The following is a 22,835-nucleotide window of genomic DNA, read 5'->3' on the forward strand; positions in this document are numbered from 1 at the left end:
CAGACAACAAACCGCCTTATCAGCGGTGCGGGGGCCCCGGGTCCCTCGGCCGACAGGGAGAGGAGAGATCGACGAGAGGGAAAAAAGTTTTGCGGCTAACTTTGTGTCCTGTAGCCTTTGCCAGCGGCCAAAGTCGTGATAAGGAGGCATGAGCAGATAGCACGCAGCAGTGTACATGGAAGGCACCAGAGAAAAACAATGGGCTCTCTCTCTCTCTCTCTGTGAGTGTGATGGACACAAAGTTATTTATTTTCTAACACTCGCTCTTCAACAGCCAATTTCTCACTATACTAACACGATGAAGTGCACGCTGAATACTGATGTTGACAGTGCACTTTTGAGAAGGTAAAGACATTTAAAGTCCCCCCCTTCACTCACAAAATGTGTTTTGTTTATTTTTTACTTCAGTTGGATGTTTGAGCTTCACGGTGCTGAAGGATGTATGTGCAGAGTTTGTTTTCACATTCATTTGCTGAAGTTTATCTGTGCTTATATTAAATCTGAGTGCACTTACGAGCAGGATTTGTGACATCACAACTTGTCTGGAAGTCCATAACGGTCCAGCATTCAACCTACACAATGATGTGGAAACTTGAAGCCTCTGGAGCACAAACAGTGAGAATGGACTTTACAGTGAAGTCGGAGATATCTTGTGTCCAACAGATTCACTTTTAAATTAAACAAATTTGCATTTTTATAGATTCTGCATGTTTCAATGAGGGAGAAGCAATAAATGTAATTAAAATTTGAATTATGTAACTGAACTTTTTTGTAGGGAAAAAACCCCAATATATCAAACATAAATTAATATTCAAAGCAGAGATTTTTATGTGTCTTTAAAAATGGCTGCAGAGGATATTTAATATTTATTCACTGTGTACCTCAAATATGAAAAGATTAAACAGCCAGTTTTTAATCTTTTTTTTTTTAAACAACAACTAAAAAAAACCTTGTGATTGTTTTATGGTTTGTGAGTTGTCCACTACTGTGAACATGTCAAGTAGTGTACTCAAAATCAATATATGCACTTATTTAAAAAAAAAAAAAAAAAAAAAAGAAAAGAAAAAAGACTCACTCTCTGAATTAAACACAAATTAAACTGCAGAACTGTAGACGAAGAAAAAAAACTAGCAGTAATTAAGTTCAATCTGATGTTGGCTGACAGACTGGGTAACCCCCCCCCCCCGACAAGCATTGGCTTGGTGACAACGGTGGTGACCTGCTGATTACATGGCTACATCTGTAGTTTGCATGCGTACATTGCTGCCCTGGTTATTTGAACCTTCTAAAGAAAATATGTTTTATTTCAACTAACACTGACATTTCCGTTCCCCCAAATATAGTTTCTGAGCTCTGAATAGAAATCATTTGTCTGGTTCTAGACCTTTGAATCCGCCCACTCCACTGAGTCGAGTTGACTGATTCTGTTGGAAATGGACTGTAACGAGACGTGTATTCGCACATAATTTCCACTCTTCTCAGGTCTGGAGAATTATCTGACAGAGGGATGAGAAATTTGTGAGAAATATTTTTAAGGACTGATCTGAATTTTTTGATATCTGTGTCTTGGTGGCTGTAGCTTCATTAAGTGCAAATACTGACACTTGAGCATCACCAGCATCAAAAAGCATTAACTCACAGGTGTAGTGAGCAGCTCCAATATGCAAATATCAATATAATCCATTAACATCTTACAAAATGTTCAGATGCAGGAGAGCTGAATAACTCCCCCTGTGTAGATGACTTTTAGTCTCTCTATTTGTTCCTGTTTACTGATTCCAGCTACATTTGACTAATGTGACCTCCATGCTTGGACCTGCAAACCTTCTCACGTCTCCAGACTCTCATCCAACTATCGCTGGGGATGAAATCCATAACGCAAACTGCAAGGCTGGAGGCAGTCTGTCGTAACAATAAAGTGATGCATGTGTCTCTCTCCTCCATAACGAATAAAAACAGTAGCAGTTATTACGCTTAAAATGTATTTCAGAACCACTGGAGGAGTTTAATCAAGCGACATACTGTATAACCTTTAGTAAAACAATGTAGGTTATTGGATTTGGAGATGCGGATTTATAAATTAAAGATGGTGACACCGAAATCGTCAAGACTTCACACGGAAAATATTGAATAACTCATAAAAAGTTGCAGAGTGTATTGAATGCTAAACTCGGGCAGCGTTATGATGTAATCACTGAGCTAAACACAAACTGACTCCATCCTCAGGTTATGCTACTGTTGTGTGAAAATGGCTTTGGGGGAGCTTTTATAAATCAGGATCATTGCAGGTGTTCCTAGGAATACAAACAACACACATACACACACCTATACGCACGCACACACACACACACACACACAAACAAACCTTGTAAATTTAAATCTCTAAGCATCTTTAGACGCTGTTACTTGAACACCCAGTTCAGGCTGCGCCCCCGACAAAAACAAACACACCCTCACAGTTTTATTGTCTGTCCCTCTCCAATATGGAGCTATAAGCAGTGGCCAGTTTTATGTCTTTTAATTAGTACGCTGTCCCCATAGCAGCACCCGGCTGAAAAACAACCTCACTCCTTAAACACATACTTAAACAATGGGGGAGGTAGAAAAGAGAGAAAGGAGCGGTGTGTGTTTAAGTGAGGAAATGAGGGTATGGCATAAAGTTACACCCAAGAGTGTCGATTTTGAGACCACACGCCTTAAATATCAGTGACAAGTGTGAGTGTGTGATAGTGAAGTGAGCATGTGTGCATCTTCTTTAAGGGGATGTTCCCTTTACTGCTGCCTGCCTTACAGTGTGAAATGTTCTTATGTGTGTCTGACTCTCATGGCCCACATACTGTAGATGTGTGTGTGTGTGTGTGTGGGTGGGTGTGTGTGTGTGTGTGTGTGTTACCTGAAATTAGGTGCAGAGGCCCATTCCAAAGCAAGGCACGCCAAGTCCACAGCCGCGTACACCAATAGGAAGAAAATGGTTACAATACTGGCGATGGTGTTGAGCTTCCCTGAAAACAGCACCAGCTACAAAGAAAGAAAGAAAGAAAGGGCAAAACAAAAGAAGAGGGGGAGGAAGAAATACAGAAAAAGAAGAGAGAGAAGGGATTAACATTCACAGCAACACATTCTAGAGTCAGACAGAACAGTGTATTTTAATGCCTTTTCCATGTGACCTTTTTTTGCACCCACCTACTCACTGCCAAAACACACATTTCTAAAATATGATGTCGGCTACATGATTTGCATGTTAATGTGAGATTTGGGTAAAAATAAGATAATGAGGTGTCTGATTTATGTATATCATCTGATGTATCTGTCTTCAGTCTTTAAAGCCCCTATGTGTGCATAAAATTAAATTCCCCTTTAAAGATTTCTGACTCTGGTGACTCCTAGTGGTAACACCAAAAAATACACCACGAAATGAGCTAAATCTGGATTAGGGATGGGGTTCAATCTAATCTGAATCCAGTATCTAGTTTAACCAGGATTCCCCTAAAATTGCATTGTGTACTCAGCTGGGCAATTACTCAAAAGAAAAGGTTCCACTCAGTTGGTTTTGTTGAACTATGAAAACACACAGTCCACTAGCAATAATAACAAGATAACAGCCAAAAGTTAAGGTTAATTATACAGCTAAAATGATGCTTGTAATTTTAACTGCTGAAATAAGGCTGGTACCTGAATGTTTTATGCCCTGCTGTGGTCTACCTGCACTGTAGTTGGAAGGTGACATCAAGGATAGATTTGACCAACGTCTAGGGAGCGAGAGACTGTTAAAATTTAATTGTTCTACATTTTCCAGGGGACCCCTTAAGGACCACAGGTAGTCTCCCCAGACCCCACTTTGGGAGGCAATGATTAGAGCTAATATTCAGTTTTAATTAAGATGCTATCTAGGCTGCTTTTCGGCTGCGTGCCCTCAGCTACGTTAGTCACAGCGGCTACGTGACAGCTCAGGTGAGTCCAGTCATATTAAGAATCCTCGGTGCCTGATTTGGAGGGGGAGTCGTACATCTAATAATCCTGACAGCACATGGATGTATGAGATTCACCCTCTCTCCCTCTCTGAGCGAGGAGTGGTAGGTGACTTCTAACAGAGGAGGGAAATGATGACCCCATTATAAGTACTGCTCCCTGACATGTTCTCTGACATCAGAACGTGTGTGGCTGACTGTGAATTACAACAGATGTGAGCGCTGAGAATAAAAGCAGCAAGAACTTTATTTTTTCACCTGTTTCACCTGCATTACATCTGATTGTAATGACAATATATATATAACATTAACAATCATGGTTATATTTATTAAAAGAAGTAGCTAATACTTGTCACCTGACAAATTAAAGTCCATTATTCACCCTCCTTTTAACTCTGGTTTGGTCTCTGTTAACTACAACTAAAAATATCCATCTCTTGCTGCTAAACGCTCAACTATATTCACTAGCTCGTTGCTAACATTATCTGTCTGTTGTCTGCTGGTGGGTTGGTAGTGTACAGTGGGTTTATCAGGGTTTATTAGCTGAAAACAGCTGCCTTCTGCGACTTCAAACAAGGTTGATTGAGAGCTTTGAGAGTGAACCAAAACTGTAACGTTGCGGCCTTTAACACCAAAACAAAACAAAAAGCTAAAAGAAGCTAAAAGGCACTGTAAAGTTGACTGATAATTCTCTGTGGGTTCGTCACTAAGAGGGCCGAATATGAAAATAATGATAAGTGCAGCTTTAAATAGTAAAAGGAACAGTTTCAAGAAGATGACTGTTTCCTCATAAAATGCACAATTATCCAATAAATGAATATATTATCTGAAGTTACGTCACACTTACGCTGGGATTCCGACATACTGAAGTTATCATATTCATAATTTTCTGGCCATTTATGTAGACATCAAAGACATAATTACAACTAAGGAGTCTAGAAGGCCTGTCACAGTCATCACGTTATGGAGTTATCGTACAATAACGTAATTATCAGCATCATCATGTCTATATATGGACTTATCATATGATACATGGGCATGACCTTGATCATTTTTTGATGATCAAGGTCTGCCACACTTCACATTAGCAGCTAAGAGGCTATTCATGTCACATTGGCTAAGCTAGTAGTGTCCTCCATTCCTCACTGTGTACGTCCTGAGTGGAGACTGCAGAAGAATTAAAGGTAAATAACTCTGTCCCCAACCATAATGACTCTCCAATCCCACCCCCCCTTACATTATTATGCTATTATATTTTCATTATATCTGTGGTATAAAATGATCTTCAAATGACAATAATATTGTTTATCACGATTATTTCTGTGACAATATATTGTCCAACAGTAATAATTATCATACTTATATGATTTCTGACATACTGAAGTTATCATATTTATCATTTTCTGGCCATTTACGTAGAAATAATTACAACTAGGAGTCTAGTTTTTCTAGTTCTCATATATTTAACTTCACACTAAATGACTCTGAAAAGTAAACAAACATGAATCCGTCATTCAGAGTACTGTATATGCACCGATGCTTTATCCCCGCATGATCAGCTCTCATAACACTGCTTAACTGTAAATTCAGTGTATAAATTACACTCGTTACCAGCAGGCTCTGTCTTGCATTGTGCAGCGCAGCGAACTCTTTCAGGTTATAACAATGAAAACCTTTTCCGATCACTACCTTCCGTTCCACACGTACCTCACTACTTCCTGCTTCTTTCAAGGTGGAACACAAAGTGTGAATAAACATGACATCTTTCAGGCACAGGCCATCATTAGCTCCTCTGTACTGAAAGACACATTTTTATCTTTGCACATTTCATCATCGTGATTACCATCATCATGATCGTCATCAAGTGTGTTCTCTTTATCCGTGTGTGTGCTGGCTGAGACAGACTGCTCAGAACAAGGAGTTAACTACAGTGTCTGGGAACAAACACAAGGCAGAGTCTTTCTTTCCAATTACCATGTGTTTTTACGATTGGCCCCTGAGAAACTCTACTGGAGTTTGAGCACATTGAGCTCAAGGGCTTACCGGTATTTACGGGAGGAGAGGGGACTAAGTACTGTATCAACTCTGCTATCACTAACTTTGTGACCATCAGGCAGAAATAAGGGGACGGGAAGAGAGAGGAGAGAGAAGGTAATGATGGGAATTGAGATTAATGAAGTCACATTATTGACAGGCGGTCAGAAAGAGAGAGAAAATGACATGAGACGGACTGAGGGAGCAACGAGGGCGGAGAAGGGCAAGAGGGAAAAGAGAAGATGAAAAGATGAGATGGAAAGAAGAGACGAGAGAAAGTGAAAAAAAAGGAGAAGGAAAAAAAGAGAGAATGTGGGTGAGAGACAATCTCTGACCTCTGGCAATCAAAGTCAGTGGGTGTCTCTCCAGCGCTCCCCTGGGAGCCGGCTCTAGTAGAGCATTAATTAGCCATTAACTCAGACGTAAGCCAGCATGGACAACTGCTGTCACAGTGTGCAGTGTGTGTGTGTGTGTGTGTGTGTTCGCATGCAGGCTAAATCTCTCCTGGGTATGTTTTTGTGTGGCTATTTCAAAGACAGTTTTTACTGGAAAGCAGTGTGCATAAATTTCAGTGAAATAAGTGGGCTCATACAGACACTTTTATTAAATAAAAAGAATGGAGTGGAAGCTGCTGAGTAATGATTTGGACGACAAAGCCAATGCTCTTCCAGAAATGTCTCGGGGGTTACAGGTAACAGTTGGACATTGGTTGCTTAAGTGTGTGTTTGGACTCAGATGCAGATACAGCACGGCTAATGAGGCACTTAGTAAAATACATATTTTCTCCAGATACTTAGATACCAAGAAGTCATCAACTAAACTCCAGCAAATCAAATCACAAAAAAGTGGTGTCCTCAATATTTATGATCAGTAAAAGGTTCCAGGATTCTACAGTTAGGTTTTTTGTGATTAATTAGAGCCAAAATCACTGAATTTGCGTTTATTTTAACATATAAATTAGGTTAAAAAACATTAAAGGTTATTTTCAGATAAACTGCAATATTATTAAAATCAGTTCAAGTATGCTGTAAAGTTGTTAAAAGAACTTAATGAAACTCATAATGGAGTAATAAGTTCCAGTGACAGTAACCCTGTACATGGGTCACATACTAGTTTAAAGGTACTGAAATGGACGTGGCTGAAATGGAATATAATATTCATAAGTATGTTTTAAGTGGTGTATAATCACCTGAAAATAAGTATCATTTTGTTTATGTTACCTTAGAATGAGCCCTTTATATCTACTCAAAGAGCAGGTCTTCTTCCAAGTCCGCTATGATGCACCGCCATGTTTCTACAATAGCCCAGAATGGACAAACTAAACAACTGTTTTTTTCCACGCGTTTCACAGCTACCATAAGTTCTCCTACATGCTTAGAAGTGGGGAGGGATATTCACTTGGTTGCAATGTGCTACCTCACCACTAGATGCCCCTATGTATAAGATACACATTGGTCCTTTAAGCAGTTAGCAAGAATTTGAAAAACCTTTTTTAAAGTTTTGTCTTACCTAAATGTATTTAGTAAAGTCAATGTTACCTTCATTCTTCCCTACAAGTCATGTTGTGATGCCATGAAAGTGGTTACCTATAGGTGTTAGATAAGAAATGGTTTAATTGATAGGTTGAAACAATACGGGGGGCCTTTCCACCAAAGTCAGTGCAAAGTCGAGGACCCACTGGAAATAAATTCAACGTAGGAATGAATTACTGTTCACAGACCCAACCACTACCTCTGTATTATCCTTTAAATGTCACTAAAACACCTTTTTAAACTGGCTTTTAACTGACTTGTATGGTTTCTAAGTATCTCCTGGACTATATTACATTATTTTTCATTTTATGTAATTTATCTGGTTTTACTGTATCGTTTTATTATTCTCTCGTGTCTTTTGTTAAAGCACTCTGTAAATATCTTAAGAAAGGTGCTACACAAACCAAGTTATTATTGCTTGAAAACATGGTTTAATTAGCAACATTCAACTTCTCTGACTATTTCGCGGCATATCATTTTTCTAACCTTGGAGACAACTGAAACAGAAAAAACGGAATTCTAGAAACTAAAACAAGCTTTTATCAACCAGTACTAGATACTGAACTCTATGACCCACCACTGCATTATGTTTGAGTGGTCATTTGCGAGACTGAAGCCTGATTTGACTATGGCTTGTTAACTAGGTTCTGAAAAGAATCATTTATGTGTGTTAAACTGTGGTGGTTGGTCAATTTGGCCAATTTGACCATTGTTGTGTGTAAAAGTTGCAGTGAATTGCCATTGAAAAAGAAATTCTAGCCATTGCATTCAAGATCGCAAATTCATGGATAGAATAAAACCAACTGGCATGTGTACAATTTCAGTGTCATCATGTGCAATTTCCCTCTTTTCCATCACATTAAATGATGCAGGGTACATCTTCCTTCACCTACCCAGCCTTATCCTCTTTTAACTTCTCTACTAACTTTTTCTCTTTCTTCTCCACCCATTCTTGCAGGCTGCTCATTTTCCCTTTACCTAAAAGCCCAAATAAAAGAAAGCTTTAGCTTGTGCCTTCCTCCTCCTCTTCCTCTCCCTCGTTTCCTTCCTTTTCTATCCTGCCTTGTGCGTGAGTGTTCAAGGCGAGATTACAATCAGACTTTTGTCATCAGTGAATCATTTAAATGGCGGGCGGAAGAGGCAGAGAAAAAGAGGACGAGAGAGTCAATGATCTCTGAGCGGCTAACGATTTCCCTCTAATTGCTCCTCCTCCACTGACGGAGAGTGGCGAGGGATGAAGAGAAGAGAACGAGAGAGGAAAGGAGAGAGAGAGCCAGAGAGAGCGCAAGTAATGACAAGCTATTCAACCTTTAACACTCACCTCTGATAATGATGGGATAGTCAGGCCTATTTGCTCCTAAGATCCTCCTCTTCTTTGTCTCTCTATCCTCACCCTCCTCCCCTCTGCCAATATTTTTTCCTCCGTTTAAATTGACTTCTTTCCCCCCACTTAGAAAGACACAATAGCGCAGAAAAGAAGAAAAAACTACAGGCAGACTCCTTTGTCGTATTTGGTCAGAGTAAAAAAAAAAAAAAACGGTTTTGTTCCGTTGAGCTGTTTTAATACTATTCCTCTCTCTGATGGCTCCATGTCTGTTCCTGGAATCACTTTTGTCATCCAAGTTTCTCAGACACCACTGAGTTTGACAAAAATGATTTATCTCCTTTTATTTACAGATTTCTCTGGCTGAGGGAACGCTGTGTTTATGAATTGTAATCACATTATGTTTGTTAATAACTGGCACAGATGAGGACTTCATCAGTCATTCATGTTTGATTAGTTAGGGTTAGGGTTAGTCATTCAAAACAAGGGACAATCTTTTCCATATCAAACAATAATTTCAATTTGCCCTATTTTTCTTGTCTTTTAAGGTACACAATATTTTGTTTTCCTATGTATGGAAGCTCATCATTAAAATGACAATAAAGAAAATCTTGAATCTTGAATCTACAAGTACTTTTCTGTGCCAAATTAAGAGCATCCTTCTATTACCGTACATTATTCTTCACTATTCTTAATTACAAAACTCCCCTGAAGGTGGCGTTTGTGACAGAAAATGAGTAAAGATGAGAGAAAAAATGACATATTTTGCTGTGAAATGATCTAACCACATAGTGTCAGGAAGAGAAAATGTCAACAAAATGATCATCTGTGTGATTAACAAATGTCTTTTTGAAAAACGTGTTGATTGAGAAGACAATGAAGGCAGGATGAAGAAAAAGGAAAAACAGTACCTCATCCCTCTGTAATGTCTGATTGTTGGGGAAAATGATTGTTACGTTAAACCTACATAGTCACCTGACCCACCAAGCAGCTACACTCATGAGGAAAATATCTGGCTCTTTATGCTCCAATATATTTACCAGGTAGTCGCTGAATAGTAAAGTGTCAGCTGTAAAACCAAAACAATGAGCTGAAAGATGCTAAAACACTCCTTACAGATAGGGCTGGGTATCAGTACTATCTATTCAGCAGCCAAGATGCCACTTAAACGCTCTAAACTGTGGCTACACTACATTAACATAAAAACATAGATGAGAGCAGCTTTAAGTAATTTGCATTTTTGCTGCCGATCTCATTAAACGCCTTTAAACACAAGAAACCTCAGTGGTAGTGGAGCCTTCTTTGGTCAACAAGATGAATGACTTAAAGAGTAGTTGTTTACCGAGAATACACCTGTGACAGGTTTGTGTAGATGTTATTGGCAGATGGAGAGTCAACAGTCAGTAAAAAAATGAAGACATCAATACTCTTCAAAACTGAGCCGGTTGCTCCTCTAAATGAACCCGCTCTGTTTGAAGGGGAAAAACTTCTCTCAAGTCAAACTGGAAGACTTTCTGATCTTGATGTCTGAGGGAAACTTCTATGACAACACTTCACAATCCAAACAACAGGAGTTTGGGCTGAAATTGTCCCACTGCCAACTTACTCACACACCTTGCATTTATTATTCAGATATAATAGTTGATTGTTTGAAGCACCTTTTTCTTTCCTTTCTTTTTGTTCTGAGCTTTTTTGCATCCACAACTCAGCGGGAATGTATCACTCATTTATCACTTTCATTGGAATATGAAAAATAGTTAGAGGCCACTGCTGTTGTATCTGTATTCTTGACCGTTGAAGCTCTATATTTTTAGACTAACTGAGTTTATTTAGAAATCGTTTCATCCTTGTCTTTTAATTAAATATTGCCAGCTAATTAGTGCTTCTCCTAGAAATTTGAACAAAATGTGAAGCTGAGGACAGAAAATACGCCAAATCATTTTGTCTGAAGAAGAACATATCCACACACCTCTTTTCTGTTTACTGTTCTACAATTTTTCGTCAGTCTTTTTGAGATCTAATTTGCTGGCATTTCCCTTAAACTTTTCTTTTTGATGGTTTTAAACTGCCAGAAGCACATTGATTAAGTATCAAATGTCTTCCAGAGGGTTTATCTCCACTCACCTGCACCAGGAACCAGGAGATAATCACAGAGACCCAGGGGTTACCACCTTGGGAGGTCTTCTTAGCAATAGACAACGCCTTACCTACGGCGAGAAAAGAGAAAAGACAGGAAACCTCTGAAAACATGTTTATGATTGATGCAGTTGGACTAATCAGCCTACAAATGTTTCATAGAATTGATCAAAATTGTAACAGATTCAATTGGGTGTAATGATTGGTTCTGTTTATATGTATCATACCATATCATACCATTTCAGTGACTGCTCTGTCTTCTGAGGAACAAATCTTAAACAGAAGTTTTTAAACTTTATGGAATTTGAGGAATCGGCCACTTCACTATAAAAATAACAGCAGTGACCTTTGAATACCAACAACACTGAAACCCTGAGTGCGTAAGTGGACAGATGGTTTCATCAAAGAAAGAACGCAACCAGTGATCATCCTTGATTTTTTGGTAGAAAATGTACTATTGGAAATTTCCACAGACATTGCTCCTGGCACTGGAAAATGTGACACTCGGTAATTTAGGACTCATTGTGGGCGTAAAATTAAATAAAAAATTGAAGGTGGACATTCCCTGACGATCACATGTCAACAAAAGGTCGTCGGTACTCGTGTAAGTTAACACTTGCACAGTGAGAGTTTCTCTTGTTGACACCTCCTCCTCACTTGCTATTCCTGATGCTTTTTTTTGACACTCTACTTCCACACAAGCCTCCGTATATGTGAAGTTTGCTGCCAGTGGACAAAATGTTAATGATTTCGGAAAGTTTCACAGACGTCCTCATGCTGAGAAATATACAATTCTCGTTTAAACTCTGCATGGAAATTGTGTATATTACATATTTTTATGGAACATATGCGAGTACACTGCTTAGTGTGCTTCCCACTAAATTTTAGCATACATTTGGAAGTACACAATTATATAGTACAAGTGGACTAAAGTTAACACAATGGAGAAAAAAAAGGATGCACATCCAAAAAGCTCTTCAACAGGTGCTGGAGCAAACAGGAGACAGCAACTTTAGATAATGCAGATATAGTTTTTTCATTCCCTCACCTGCTCAAGTCCTCCAGGATTTACAATTATTAACCCCTGACGTGCCACCGCTCCCCCTCCCCCGATTTGTACTGCTCCTACCTGCAACTTCATACCGCACAAAGAAAGTAAGGCCCACCATTTTTCTTACTGATTATTATTTTGAAGTAATAACACTACAGCTGTACAAAGGCCTTATTTCAGACAGTGTTTGAATTGTTGGCAAATGTTGTATTATTTGTTTTTATTTTCTTCTATTGACATACGTAATACCGTTTTGCATTGTTGTTATTGTTGTTGTATTCTTGACACCATTGTTAATGAGGATTCCTCCTCAATAGTCTTTTGGGGTAGAATAAAGGTGAATAATAAGGTCATGTTTAGACCCATATCACTATAGCACTGTGTGATCTCACTCATTTCAATGAGACCACTGTGCCGACGCTGCATGCTCAGCTTTTTGCTGTGATTTAATTCAGCCTCCTCCAACAAGGTGCTGCGATGTACTATATCTCTACAGTTTATCTCACAATAGTCACAACAAAAGAAAAACGGGATAGTCTCTGATTATATTAAACTGTTGTGTAGTGTTTTGGTGTCTGACAAGCCTTGAAACTCACAGATGTGTTACTTAAACCAACCTTCCTGGATCCTATTTCATTGTCTCACCAGTACCAAGCAAAACACTCCCCCGCTAATGCTGCCCCTTGCGTTTTTTTTGTGTTCGTTTTTTTTCATCTCATTTTCAGTCTAAATGAACCACTAATACAATTAATCTGCTGTTAAAATGCCACATTAGAAGACGCAAACCAAAAATAAGCCTTATTAAATGGACCTGGGCCTGTACCGTAGTAGTGAAAATTAAAGCAGCTCCAGCTTGAAGGCGTGGGGACTAAAAGCCTATTAAAACATAATGTATCCTGTTTCTCTTATAATCTTTGTTGTTTCCCATAGCAACACATACAAACCCGATTCGTTGAACGTGGGACCTCGGAGCAGCGGTGATAATGTTACAGTTTATAGATCAGATCTGATTAGAATTAGACATGGCAATATCTAATGTTACTGACATTTAGATAACATTAATATAATTAACTAATTAACTACGCGTTTAGTCTAGAAAAGAGGGAGAGCGTGGGGTGGGGGGGGGGGGGGGGTGAGTGGGCCGGCGAGCCAGTAAGAGAGACACAGCTGACACTTACCTTCATCAGAGACAGCGAATTGATATACATGGTTTAGCCCAATAATTGCAGCCTCTCATAATTTATATATGAAATTTTGAACAACAACAAAAAAAACCTCACAAAAACATGACCGAAAAAAAAAACAACATAAAGAAGGACTAAAAAAAAAAACAAAGATGATGACAGACTGGAGTTGGGGAGGCGGGAGAGAGGGCGGTCGAGGGGAATCGGAGAGTTTAAAGCTAAATTTCACAGCTGATAAATGAATGGAATTAGATCAGTGAGACTTTAAAGTCAAATCAATGCGGCGGGGAAGAGTAGACGGAGCGGTGGAGGATGGAGGGAGGCAGAATGGAGGTGAAGGAGTTATTAGTGAGTTATAGAGAACAAAATAAATGGAAGATGTGTGAGATGGCGGGACAAAACTGCCTGTGTGTGTGTGTGTGTGTGTGCGTGTGCGTGTGTGTGTGTGTGTGTGTGTGTTGGAAAATTGACACACTCCTTTTACATAGGACAGTGTCAAGGTTAAGCAACGTGCAGCATGCATGAATGACAACAACAACACGAACAACACACACTTACACACAGTGTGGTCATACTAAGCATTTCATCCCCTCTACATGCATATTACACATGTATAGTCCCACAATGACTTTTGATTGAACAGATTAATCTAATTTAAGTTAACCCTTCCAATGCTGGTGATCAGACAGAGCTGAACTGGAGTCATCTGCCTCTGCTCCATCTGATCACTCCGCAGAGGAACTTGTTCTAATACAGCCATTCATCTCCCCTGACACACACACACACACACACACACTCACAGACACAGACACAGACACACACGCACGCACACACACACACACACAGCTATACACGCAGACAGAAACAGGCCAAATCAATTTGCAAAAGACTTAACAAAGAAGCACAGGATGGGATAAGGACGTTGCTCACGGTCATTAATAGTGACAAAGCACCAAGCCGCATGGATTCACACAGAGAGGCAAGGGAGAGATGGAAATCACACCGAGGCTGCGTTGGCTTGATAAGGGAATGACTGCGGGAACAACTTCATGGTTACATGAAGACTCAAAGTTTTTTTTTTTGTGCGTGTGTTAAAACTTTAAGATACACCAGCTGACACTGTCTGAAGAGTACATCCACAGTAAGCCGGGTCAATCTTTTTCTCTCTGTTTAAGCCATCTGTCTAGACTAGAACGGTGCTCTTCACACCCCAAAAAAAAGCTGATCTGTTTGAAAACTGGTTCCACAGTGTGTGTAAATCTTTAAACGGTGGCTTGGTGTTTGGTGCCCGGTGAGTGACCGGGCTTTGTCAGCTCAAACCTAAATATCACAACAGCCGAATACACAGCACAGTTGTAGCTATCAACCAGAATTTGTGTGTCGATTTTGTCAGATGACGTAGCAATTATATATAATTACCTCATCTCCGCAGTGCAGCAGCTTGAAATTGACTTCTGGTTAATAGGTAGTATTGATGAGACATGATTAAATCACTATTTCACACTCATTCCGTTGTCTGACAACAGAAACAGAAAAAGATGTGAATGAGAATAAGAAAAATCATGGATTCTGTTGCATTAAAACACTTTGGAAGTGATCGCAGAGAGACTGAACGGACACTGTCACTTGGCAGAGTAAGCACAGGTGGGGGGGGGGGCTACAGACAACTTTCTGTCATCTCTAACTTTCTTTGAGATCAATCATTTCAAACATCGATACAAGCACCGCTGTGTCATTAAGCTGTATTCATGGTGATTTTTCTCAGATGATGTTGCAGCCATTAAATATTGATGGCCTGATTGACTATAGATCAGTTCAGTTGGTCCAGATGAATAAAAAGATAAATTGTTGCCTTTTAGTTCAGGTGACTCTGATAACTGTAATAGAGCATCATCAGTGCTATTTGGACCCATTAAGCTCTTTACTGAACCATATGTGCTTCTTTAACTTCTCTGGTAGAGCTTACAAAGAAATAACTGAACAACAGTGGCTGAACCTGGAACTGGACTTCATTTGTTTTAGTTTAGATGATGTAACATAGCTGGGAGGTAATGTACAGCGTGCAAAAAAACTCCACCTACCAAACAAGTCATCCCTGGCCAGGGCGTAGAGGATGCGTGAGGCTCCGATGAGGTTGCTCATGGCGGCGGAGAGTGTGGAGGAATAAACCCCGATGGTGACGAAGGGTCTCCAGATGTTGATGTCTCTGAGGAAGCTGTAATCCCTCTGAAGCAGCACGCTGTAAGGGTTTGGAGAAAAAACCTGAGATTAATACAGATGACTTTAACACCCATGCTTGAGAGGCCGTCACTAGGGAATATGAAGAAACCAATTCATCATTTCTGTTAATTCTTCTTTTATTATGTCACTCAAATGAGCAAAAAAAATGTGCAACAAACAAAAGAATAATAGCTGAGAAGCACGGCAGCAGATGTTTTATTAACAGCATTTTTAATTCTAATCTACTTAACCTTGAAATTAACATAGATGAAAGTCTTAAAAAGGTGCTCCATGACGACTGACCAAACTCTGTCTGCTGATGAAGTGCTGTGTGATATGGTTGAAAGCAAGTGAACTTTGACATGGAATTGTTTTGTCAACCTAAGTTTGATATAGTTTTGTTTTATGTGTTTCTATTTAAAGATGGGTCAGTGATAAATAAGGGTTGGCAAGATGAGCAATTCAGAAATATCTTCAAAAATTGTTTTAAATTTTAAAGTAAGACTGATCGCTCCTGAAAATGTCAAATGGTGTAACTACAAAAGAATGATAAATATTCAATATTTTATCCACCTGCAGTGTATTTAAGTGGACTTATACAAATAATTACTTCATTTTAAAACACCAAATGAAAAGAAACATTTTTAGATTTATTCTTGGGCTTGTCATGGCATTATTTAAGTAAGTAACTGGCAGAGAGGCCGACAGGAATCAAGGAGAGAGAGAGGGGAATGACTTGTAGCATTTCACATCTTAGTTCATATTTATTTTCCTCTATATAATCAGATTTTTATGAAAAAATACTGGTTACACCAATTGACACTGGGTTGCATCACTTCATTGACCCGGATAATTTACATTGTAAATTTACTTTGTCTAACACGTTAGCACGTTAACATTAGTTTAGTACATTAGCATGCTAACATTAGCACTTAGCATCTCTCCTGGCGGTTGCTAATAGGGCTATGAGTAGAAGTACTGTAAACAAACCTGATGGCGCAAAACATTTTTCATGCCGATTAATTTAGAAAGAGCAACAGCCGACTCTAAACGACCGGCGGTGCAACTTCATCCCTCATTCACTCATTCACTCACTCACTCACTCACGGACGCTTGTGTAGGATTTGGCCCAGCTGTTGCTGTCCAGTCGAAAGAATTCCCATGCAGCAACACGACCCAGAAGGCATCCATCATTTTTGCAGCCATAAATAGAGTTTATCATTTCATTACATTTGTAGCAGGAGATCAAAATCAAGTGGTCCAAAAGGTAGTTTGTCATTACAGACTCATTTGTTCTGGAGGGCAAAACAATGTCCGATGAAAAAGAATAAGATGGAAGAGGAAGGTATGATTACTCTGCCATGGTGCCTAATGATGAGATCCTGGAATAAGGGGCTCACTCTAGTCTGTGTGTGTGTGTGTGTTTGTGCGCAAAAGATGCTGCACTAGACGATGAGAAAGAGAGATCAGAGAGTACAAAAACCACAGCGGGGTGTGCATGATTACGGCCTGCCCCCCACCTCTTTTCAATACAACACAGCTAGAGAGAGAGGGGGATCCATCCCAATCTCGCTTGTTGTTTTGCCACACACACACACGCACGCACACACACACACACACACACACACACAATCTATCTATACCCCTCCCTCATCAGCTCCATCTCCCTCATCATGATGTTTTTAAAACCCATTCAAGTTCTTTTTTCTGCTTTCTTGTCTCACTCCTCCCCTCTCTCATTTCATCTCCACTTGTGCCAAAGTCCATTCTCTCTCTCTCTCTCTCTCTCTCTCTCTCTCTTTTCTTTTTCGCTCTCTCTCTCGTAATTAAGAGTCTCATCACGTTTTCTTTCAGGTCCAGTGATTTTAATACTTATTATCATGGCCCTATTAAGTATTGTTCACTCCATCCAAAGATCTGAGCACACTATTATTTCACATAGAGCCCAAGAGGCAGGCAGTCCACGCACACACGCGCGCACACCCACACACAAGTTTGTGCAGCTATCCTTGTTAGGACATTGCATTTTATTTCCATTCATTGTGGACAGCCTAACCAAAACCCTAACCTTAACCTAAGCTCATTTTATTTCATTATATTTAATTATAAATTATTATTATTATACAGGAAAAGATTAAAAGTATTACAGATTTACATTTAAACTGGCCTGATTCAGTTCAAACGGGTTTAAAGCAGTTTCCTGTTCTGCAGCACATAGAAGACAGAAACACTTTACAAAATAAAAGCAGAAACAAAACAGGAGGACAGGGATTTAAGTGGAGTGAGTAAGATGGTGTGTGTGTATGTGTGTGAGTTGGCTCAGTGGTTGTAGGTGTGTCCTTCCATCACACAGTGTTTATGTGCCTGTTTCAAGTGTGTAATAGAGGTTATTACCTTAATGTTATATGGGATTTCATTCTAGATTTTAGTGTATGTGTGAAAAAATGATCTCTGATTAAAGTTGTTTCTGTAAGCTGGTGTTGGAAAAAGTGCATGTGAAATTGATCTGGCGATGCAGAAGCAGTAAGTGTTGTAGGGGAGTTATTATTCTGGGTCTGAAAGTAAAATTTAATGGCTAGATTAATTGTATAGTTTTGAAAAGGCAGTGCATGAGAGTGTGAAAGTGCAGAGCAGTGGTGAGTATGAGGGTTGCCATGGATCTTATGGGCTCTATTGTATAGTGTTGCTAATGGTTCATTGGTTTCCTTTGTGGTGAGGGACCAAACTGGGTTGTTGAAATGTGACAGAACAGGAGAGATACAGTCTGATCTTGTTATAAACATAACATTTCTGATTGAACTTCTTTGTTAAATTATGAATATGTGTTTCACTATGTTAGATGTGAATCAAGGAATAATCCAGGATATCTGTAGAGTTTGAACCTGAATTCACCTTAACCAGGACCTCAGACATGATGTTTTGTCTCATTAGGTCCCCATAAGGTCCCCTTTTGCTTTGGTCCCCATAAGGACTACTGGTCCTGACTAGGTTGGTGTTTATACCGTAAAACAGAGGTCACTAATGGCGCTTTTCCACTATACAGTTCTAGCACTAGTCGAATCGGCTCGACTCGGTACGACCTTTTCCATTACTATAGAACCTACTCAACGTGGGCGGGGTCGTCATAGCATGGCTCCACGAAACTGCCGTGACTTCGTTTTATACGCGACACAAAACACATAAACAATGGAGGACATTGAGGTAGTGGTGTACTTGCTGCTGTTTGTGGCTTTTTGTCACACACAAAGCAAGAAAATTGAGCCGTGTATAGCTGTAACGCTGCTGCCAGTATTTAAAAATGCCGGGTTTGATTCTTGTGTGGGACGGCTCATGACGCTTCCAGCGACAACTCTTCTGACCAATCAGTGGCCGGCAGTCTGTTGACGTCACATTTAGTATTGGCTCGGCTCGCTTGGAACCTCACCAGAGCAGGTACTAAAAAAGTACCAGGTACCAGGTACTATCCCTAGTGGAAACTGTAGTGTAAAATTTTGGGTGTTAAATACTAACAGTGAACAATGTTGTATCTGCTTAAAGGGTACTTATTATGTTATTTGCTAAAGATAATCAAAACTGAGGGCATTATGATAAAAGAAGAGGTGTATGTGATTCTGCACTTACTGAGTGAATAAGTACATTTGACGATCTGATAAACATACCCTGAATTATATGTGATTAAATGTACTACACTTTTATTATTATTATTATCTTTTAAAATGAGAATGCAGCAACAAATTATAATTGGGACCTTTGTCTCCTGTATAAAAAACTGAACTGAGAGTAACCCCTGTATGGCTCTCTGAAGATTCAAGGCCACACAATCCAGGCACCTGTGACTGGAGTTTTGAATGAAAAGACCATTATGAGTTTAATGCCAAGAAAAGTTGTTGATAGAATCTGATTGGTTGAAATTTACTAGGGCAAAGGGGATTTCCCATGGCCAGAAAATTATCAGTATAAAAGAAACATTTTATCTGAAATGTCTCTTTGTATAATTTCTGCATAGACGCTGTCTGTGTTGTTTTGGTTCCAAGGATGTTTGTTCGTCCACGAATAAAACTCTAACTGCATTCAGCCGGACGACTCTTGGTGATTTTTCTGTTTGGACCTTTTGAAAGTTTTAAATATAACAAATTATTGGACTCTTATATTTGATCCTACAAAACGCAAAAAAAACGAGTAGAGTCGAGTCGAGCAGTGCAAATCAGCCAATCAAATCCATGCATTCGGACACACGGAGAGACTCGACTGTCAGTGAGATACAAACGGAGAAAAGAGTTCATATGTGTTGAGATGTTTAGTTATAATGTTATTAGACATTAAGTTAAGAGTAAAAGTCAAAAGTTTAGTTTTATTTTTCTAAAACGAAGCACTTTATTGAAGAAGCACAATCAAAAGCTTTCTGTAATGTACTTTATTTTAAAATGCCATCTTTATTTGATATAAGAAAAGAACATTTATTTATTGTATTCTTCTTTTATTATTTATATGAATCCCACAGGTTCAGTGTAAATACTAATCAGTGAATTCTACTGTATTTATTTGACAGTCTACCCACTAGACACACATGCTGATGTAACTACAATGCTACTTCAAGGTACTGAAAAATAACGGACATTATGATGTTCCGGACCTTCACTAGAGGAAATGTTCACAAATTGGACATCAGTGAATTTTAATTGAATACCCCTGATGTAGAAGGTCCCCAAGACCTCACACAAAAACGTGTGCACACACACACGCATGCGCTTTTGCATTACCACCATTTTGTGTGTGTGTGTTACAGCATTGGCACTGCACTGAAAAGTTTTGAATCCATTGCTTTAATTAGAATATCTATATATAACACCTAAAACACATTCAATGGCTCTGATACACAAACGCACGTTTTAAAGGTTGTGCCTGTCACATAAGAAAGAACATTATGTTAAAAAGTGATACGCATGATGAAGAATTAAAGTGTGTGTGTGTGTGTGTGACAGAGGTGAGTGATGATGTGGGTCAAAACTTATAGGCTGATTATCAATTCCTCTGACGTGCAGCAGGAGCAAAATAAATTTCAAAAAGCCTGACATTTCCAAACCGGCTCTCAAAAAACAAAGCCGCTGCAAACTGGGTGACAGTGATGACAAATGGTGTGTGTGTGTGTGTGTGGGCGGGCGCATGTGTGTGTGTGTGTGTGAGAGAGAGAGAGAGAGAGAGAGAGGGAGGGGGGTTGAATTGTTCATGTGTTGGGTCATATAATAGAACGAGCAACAATTTGTATAGTAACTGTTTCATAATTTTGTGTTTCTTTCCTAGCTGTGCATTCATTCTCAAGGGAGTGTTGCTTAGATGTGTGTGTGTGTGTGTGTGTGTGTGTGGGGCCTGGATAGTAATTATTGATCAGATCATCGAGCTGAAATGAGCTCTGCCATCCAAATAAAGAGCAGAACAAAAGCGCGAGGGAGCGAGTCACAGATTAAAGGAGCTCGTTTAGAGAGGAACAGGAAACAAAGCTGAAGGACTAAAAGGAACCCGCAGAGATTGTTTTGGCCGATTGTTCTCGCTCCTCCCGGCCCGCTCCATCCTTCAGCTCATTTGCTTACCATTTTTATTCATGCCCCCATTTGTGTATTCATGCGTATTCATCTTTTAATCCATCATTTCATGTGTTTGTGCTTCTGATAATTCGCCGGCGCTTTGGTCGAACATTATAGATTAATTATCTGCTATTTTTCAACTGGGATGAAAAATGAAGTGCTAACAAGTGTGTGTGTGTGTGTGTGTGTGTGTGTTTAGGTATATTATTACGCCAGCGCAAACATTGCCATTACAAAAAGTGCTTATTCGGCTATGATCCTTCTCGTCTGAGCTGTTACGGGGGGGTTGATGTCACTCCTCATCAGGACTAACGTAACGATTCAGGATCATCTACTTTAATGATCTGATGGAAAAAAAAGGCTTCAGGATCTCCAATAAATGCTCAAATGGGATCATGGCTAGTTCCTGAGATGGCTCTGGCTTATGGCTAACATCGCCGTTATGGTCATTGCACCGTTATGTGACCATTTGCTTCATTGCAATATGGACATGATGGTCCTGTAAGTCAATGCAGCCACTCTCCATGGAATACAAAGGTCAGTCCCTCTAATGAATGAAGCCATCAGTGCTCAATGTTGCATTTATGGTTTCTGGGATTTTCTTCCGTCGTCCCTCTCTCCTTGTTTGGAAGCAAAGATAGGTTGATGGTTTTTGTTGAAGGTAAATATCATAATGAGGCTTTTGTATGAATGCTGATGAGGTTCCACAGAAAATGATCACTTTTACCTCTACAGGGATTTTTTAAACTTTTAAAGCCTATTATATTGGTCTTACAGTCTTAAATTCAGTTTTCACTAACAGCAGGAAGCTGTTTTGAATTAGCAAAAAAAAAATCACACTCTCTGTCTGGCACTACATGGAGAACAAAGTTAGCAGTAGGCTAAAAGAGAAAGTCAAATAGCTAGCAGCTTAGGAGATATTTTTCTCAAGAGTTGGTGGAGATATTATTATTATTTTTTTTTTTTTGGCCCGGATGTATAGGTCTCCGGGAAGGGTAGGGTGGGTGTTTGGTTATATAGAAAATGAAAAAAATGAAGATGTGACTTTTTCCGAATGTACTGTCCACTGCAACTGTGAATTAATAAAAAGATTTGGAAAAAAAAAAAGAGTTGTAAACTTTTTTTTTTTTAAGTCTCAAAAATAAATAGATTTCCAAAAAAGCATCAGTAATTAAACAGCGTGCCACAGTAGTTTTTAGAAAATGTTACTTATATAGAGGAAAATGTCTCAAAATATCAAAATAAGGGATGTCTGTGAAGATTCTCAGTCATACAGGTCAGGGTTATCCAAGGTGAGTTGAATTGATTGCAGCTGGACTTGCTTGTAGGTACTTGAATATGTTCCATTTCTCATCCACGGCGCCTCTTCAGTTCTAACTGATAGATGATGATTTCCTTTTAATAGTTTTTGGACGACAACTGGGGTGTATGGCACAGAGGAATAAGATAGATCTGGCTTTGGATAGAAAAACAATACTTGTTGTTTGGATCAGTTCATTGTAGGTTTTGGTCTTTTCATGGGATTTGTTGATAATAACAAAAATATAGAATATCACCAGACTCATCCTTTGGGTGTAAATCAATAGGCTTTTACTCATGGAGAGATAATTTGAAGGGATGGGACTGAAAGGTGGGATTGTTGAGAAACCTGTGATGACTATACCAGCTGGACTTCTTAGCTACTGTTTTCCAAGAAGCTCAAGTGTCCTTTTCATGGTATATTTCAGAGCATGAATTTTTTATGTTATCAACAGATTCTGGTCTTGATATTAAATTTAAAAAAAACTTTTTAAAAAGTTGGCTT

The 22,835-nt window shown here is 39.2% G+C and overlaps 1 protein-coding gene across 1 annotated transcript in view; it reads right to left on the minus strand.

Moving 5' to 3' along the window:
* The window catches only part of zgc:153039 (uncharacterized protein LOC767698 homolog), a 67,569-nt gene that overhangs the window by 25,258 nt on the left and 19,476 nt on the right, over positions 1–22,835 (minus strand). Inside the window, exons 7-9 of the mRNA XM_062419422.1 lie at positions 15,311–15,468; positions 10,983–11,065; positions 2,894–3,018 (exon numbers count right to left, since the gene is read on the minus strand). Coding sequence (XP_062275406.1) covers positions 2,894–3,018; positions 10,983–11,065; positions 15,311–15,468 — 366 coding nt within the window. The remainder of the gene's footprint in view (positions 1–2,893; positions 3,019–10,982; positions 11,066–15,310; positions 15,469–22,835) is intronic.

This window comes from Scomber scombrus, chromosome 5, assembly GCF_963691925.1.
Source record: "Scomber scombrus chromosome 5, fScoSco1.1, whole genome shotgun sequence".
NCBI lineage: Eukaryota > Metazoa > Chordata > Actinopteri > Scombriformes > Scombridae > Scomber > Scomber scombrus.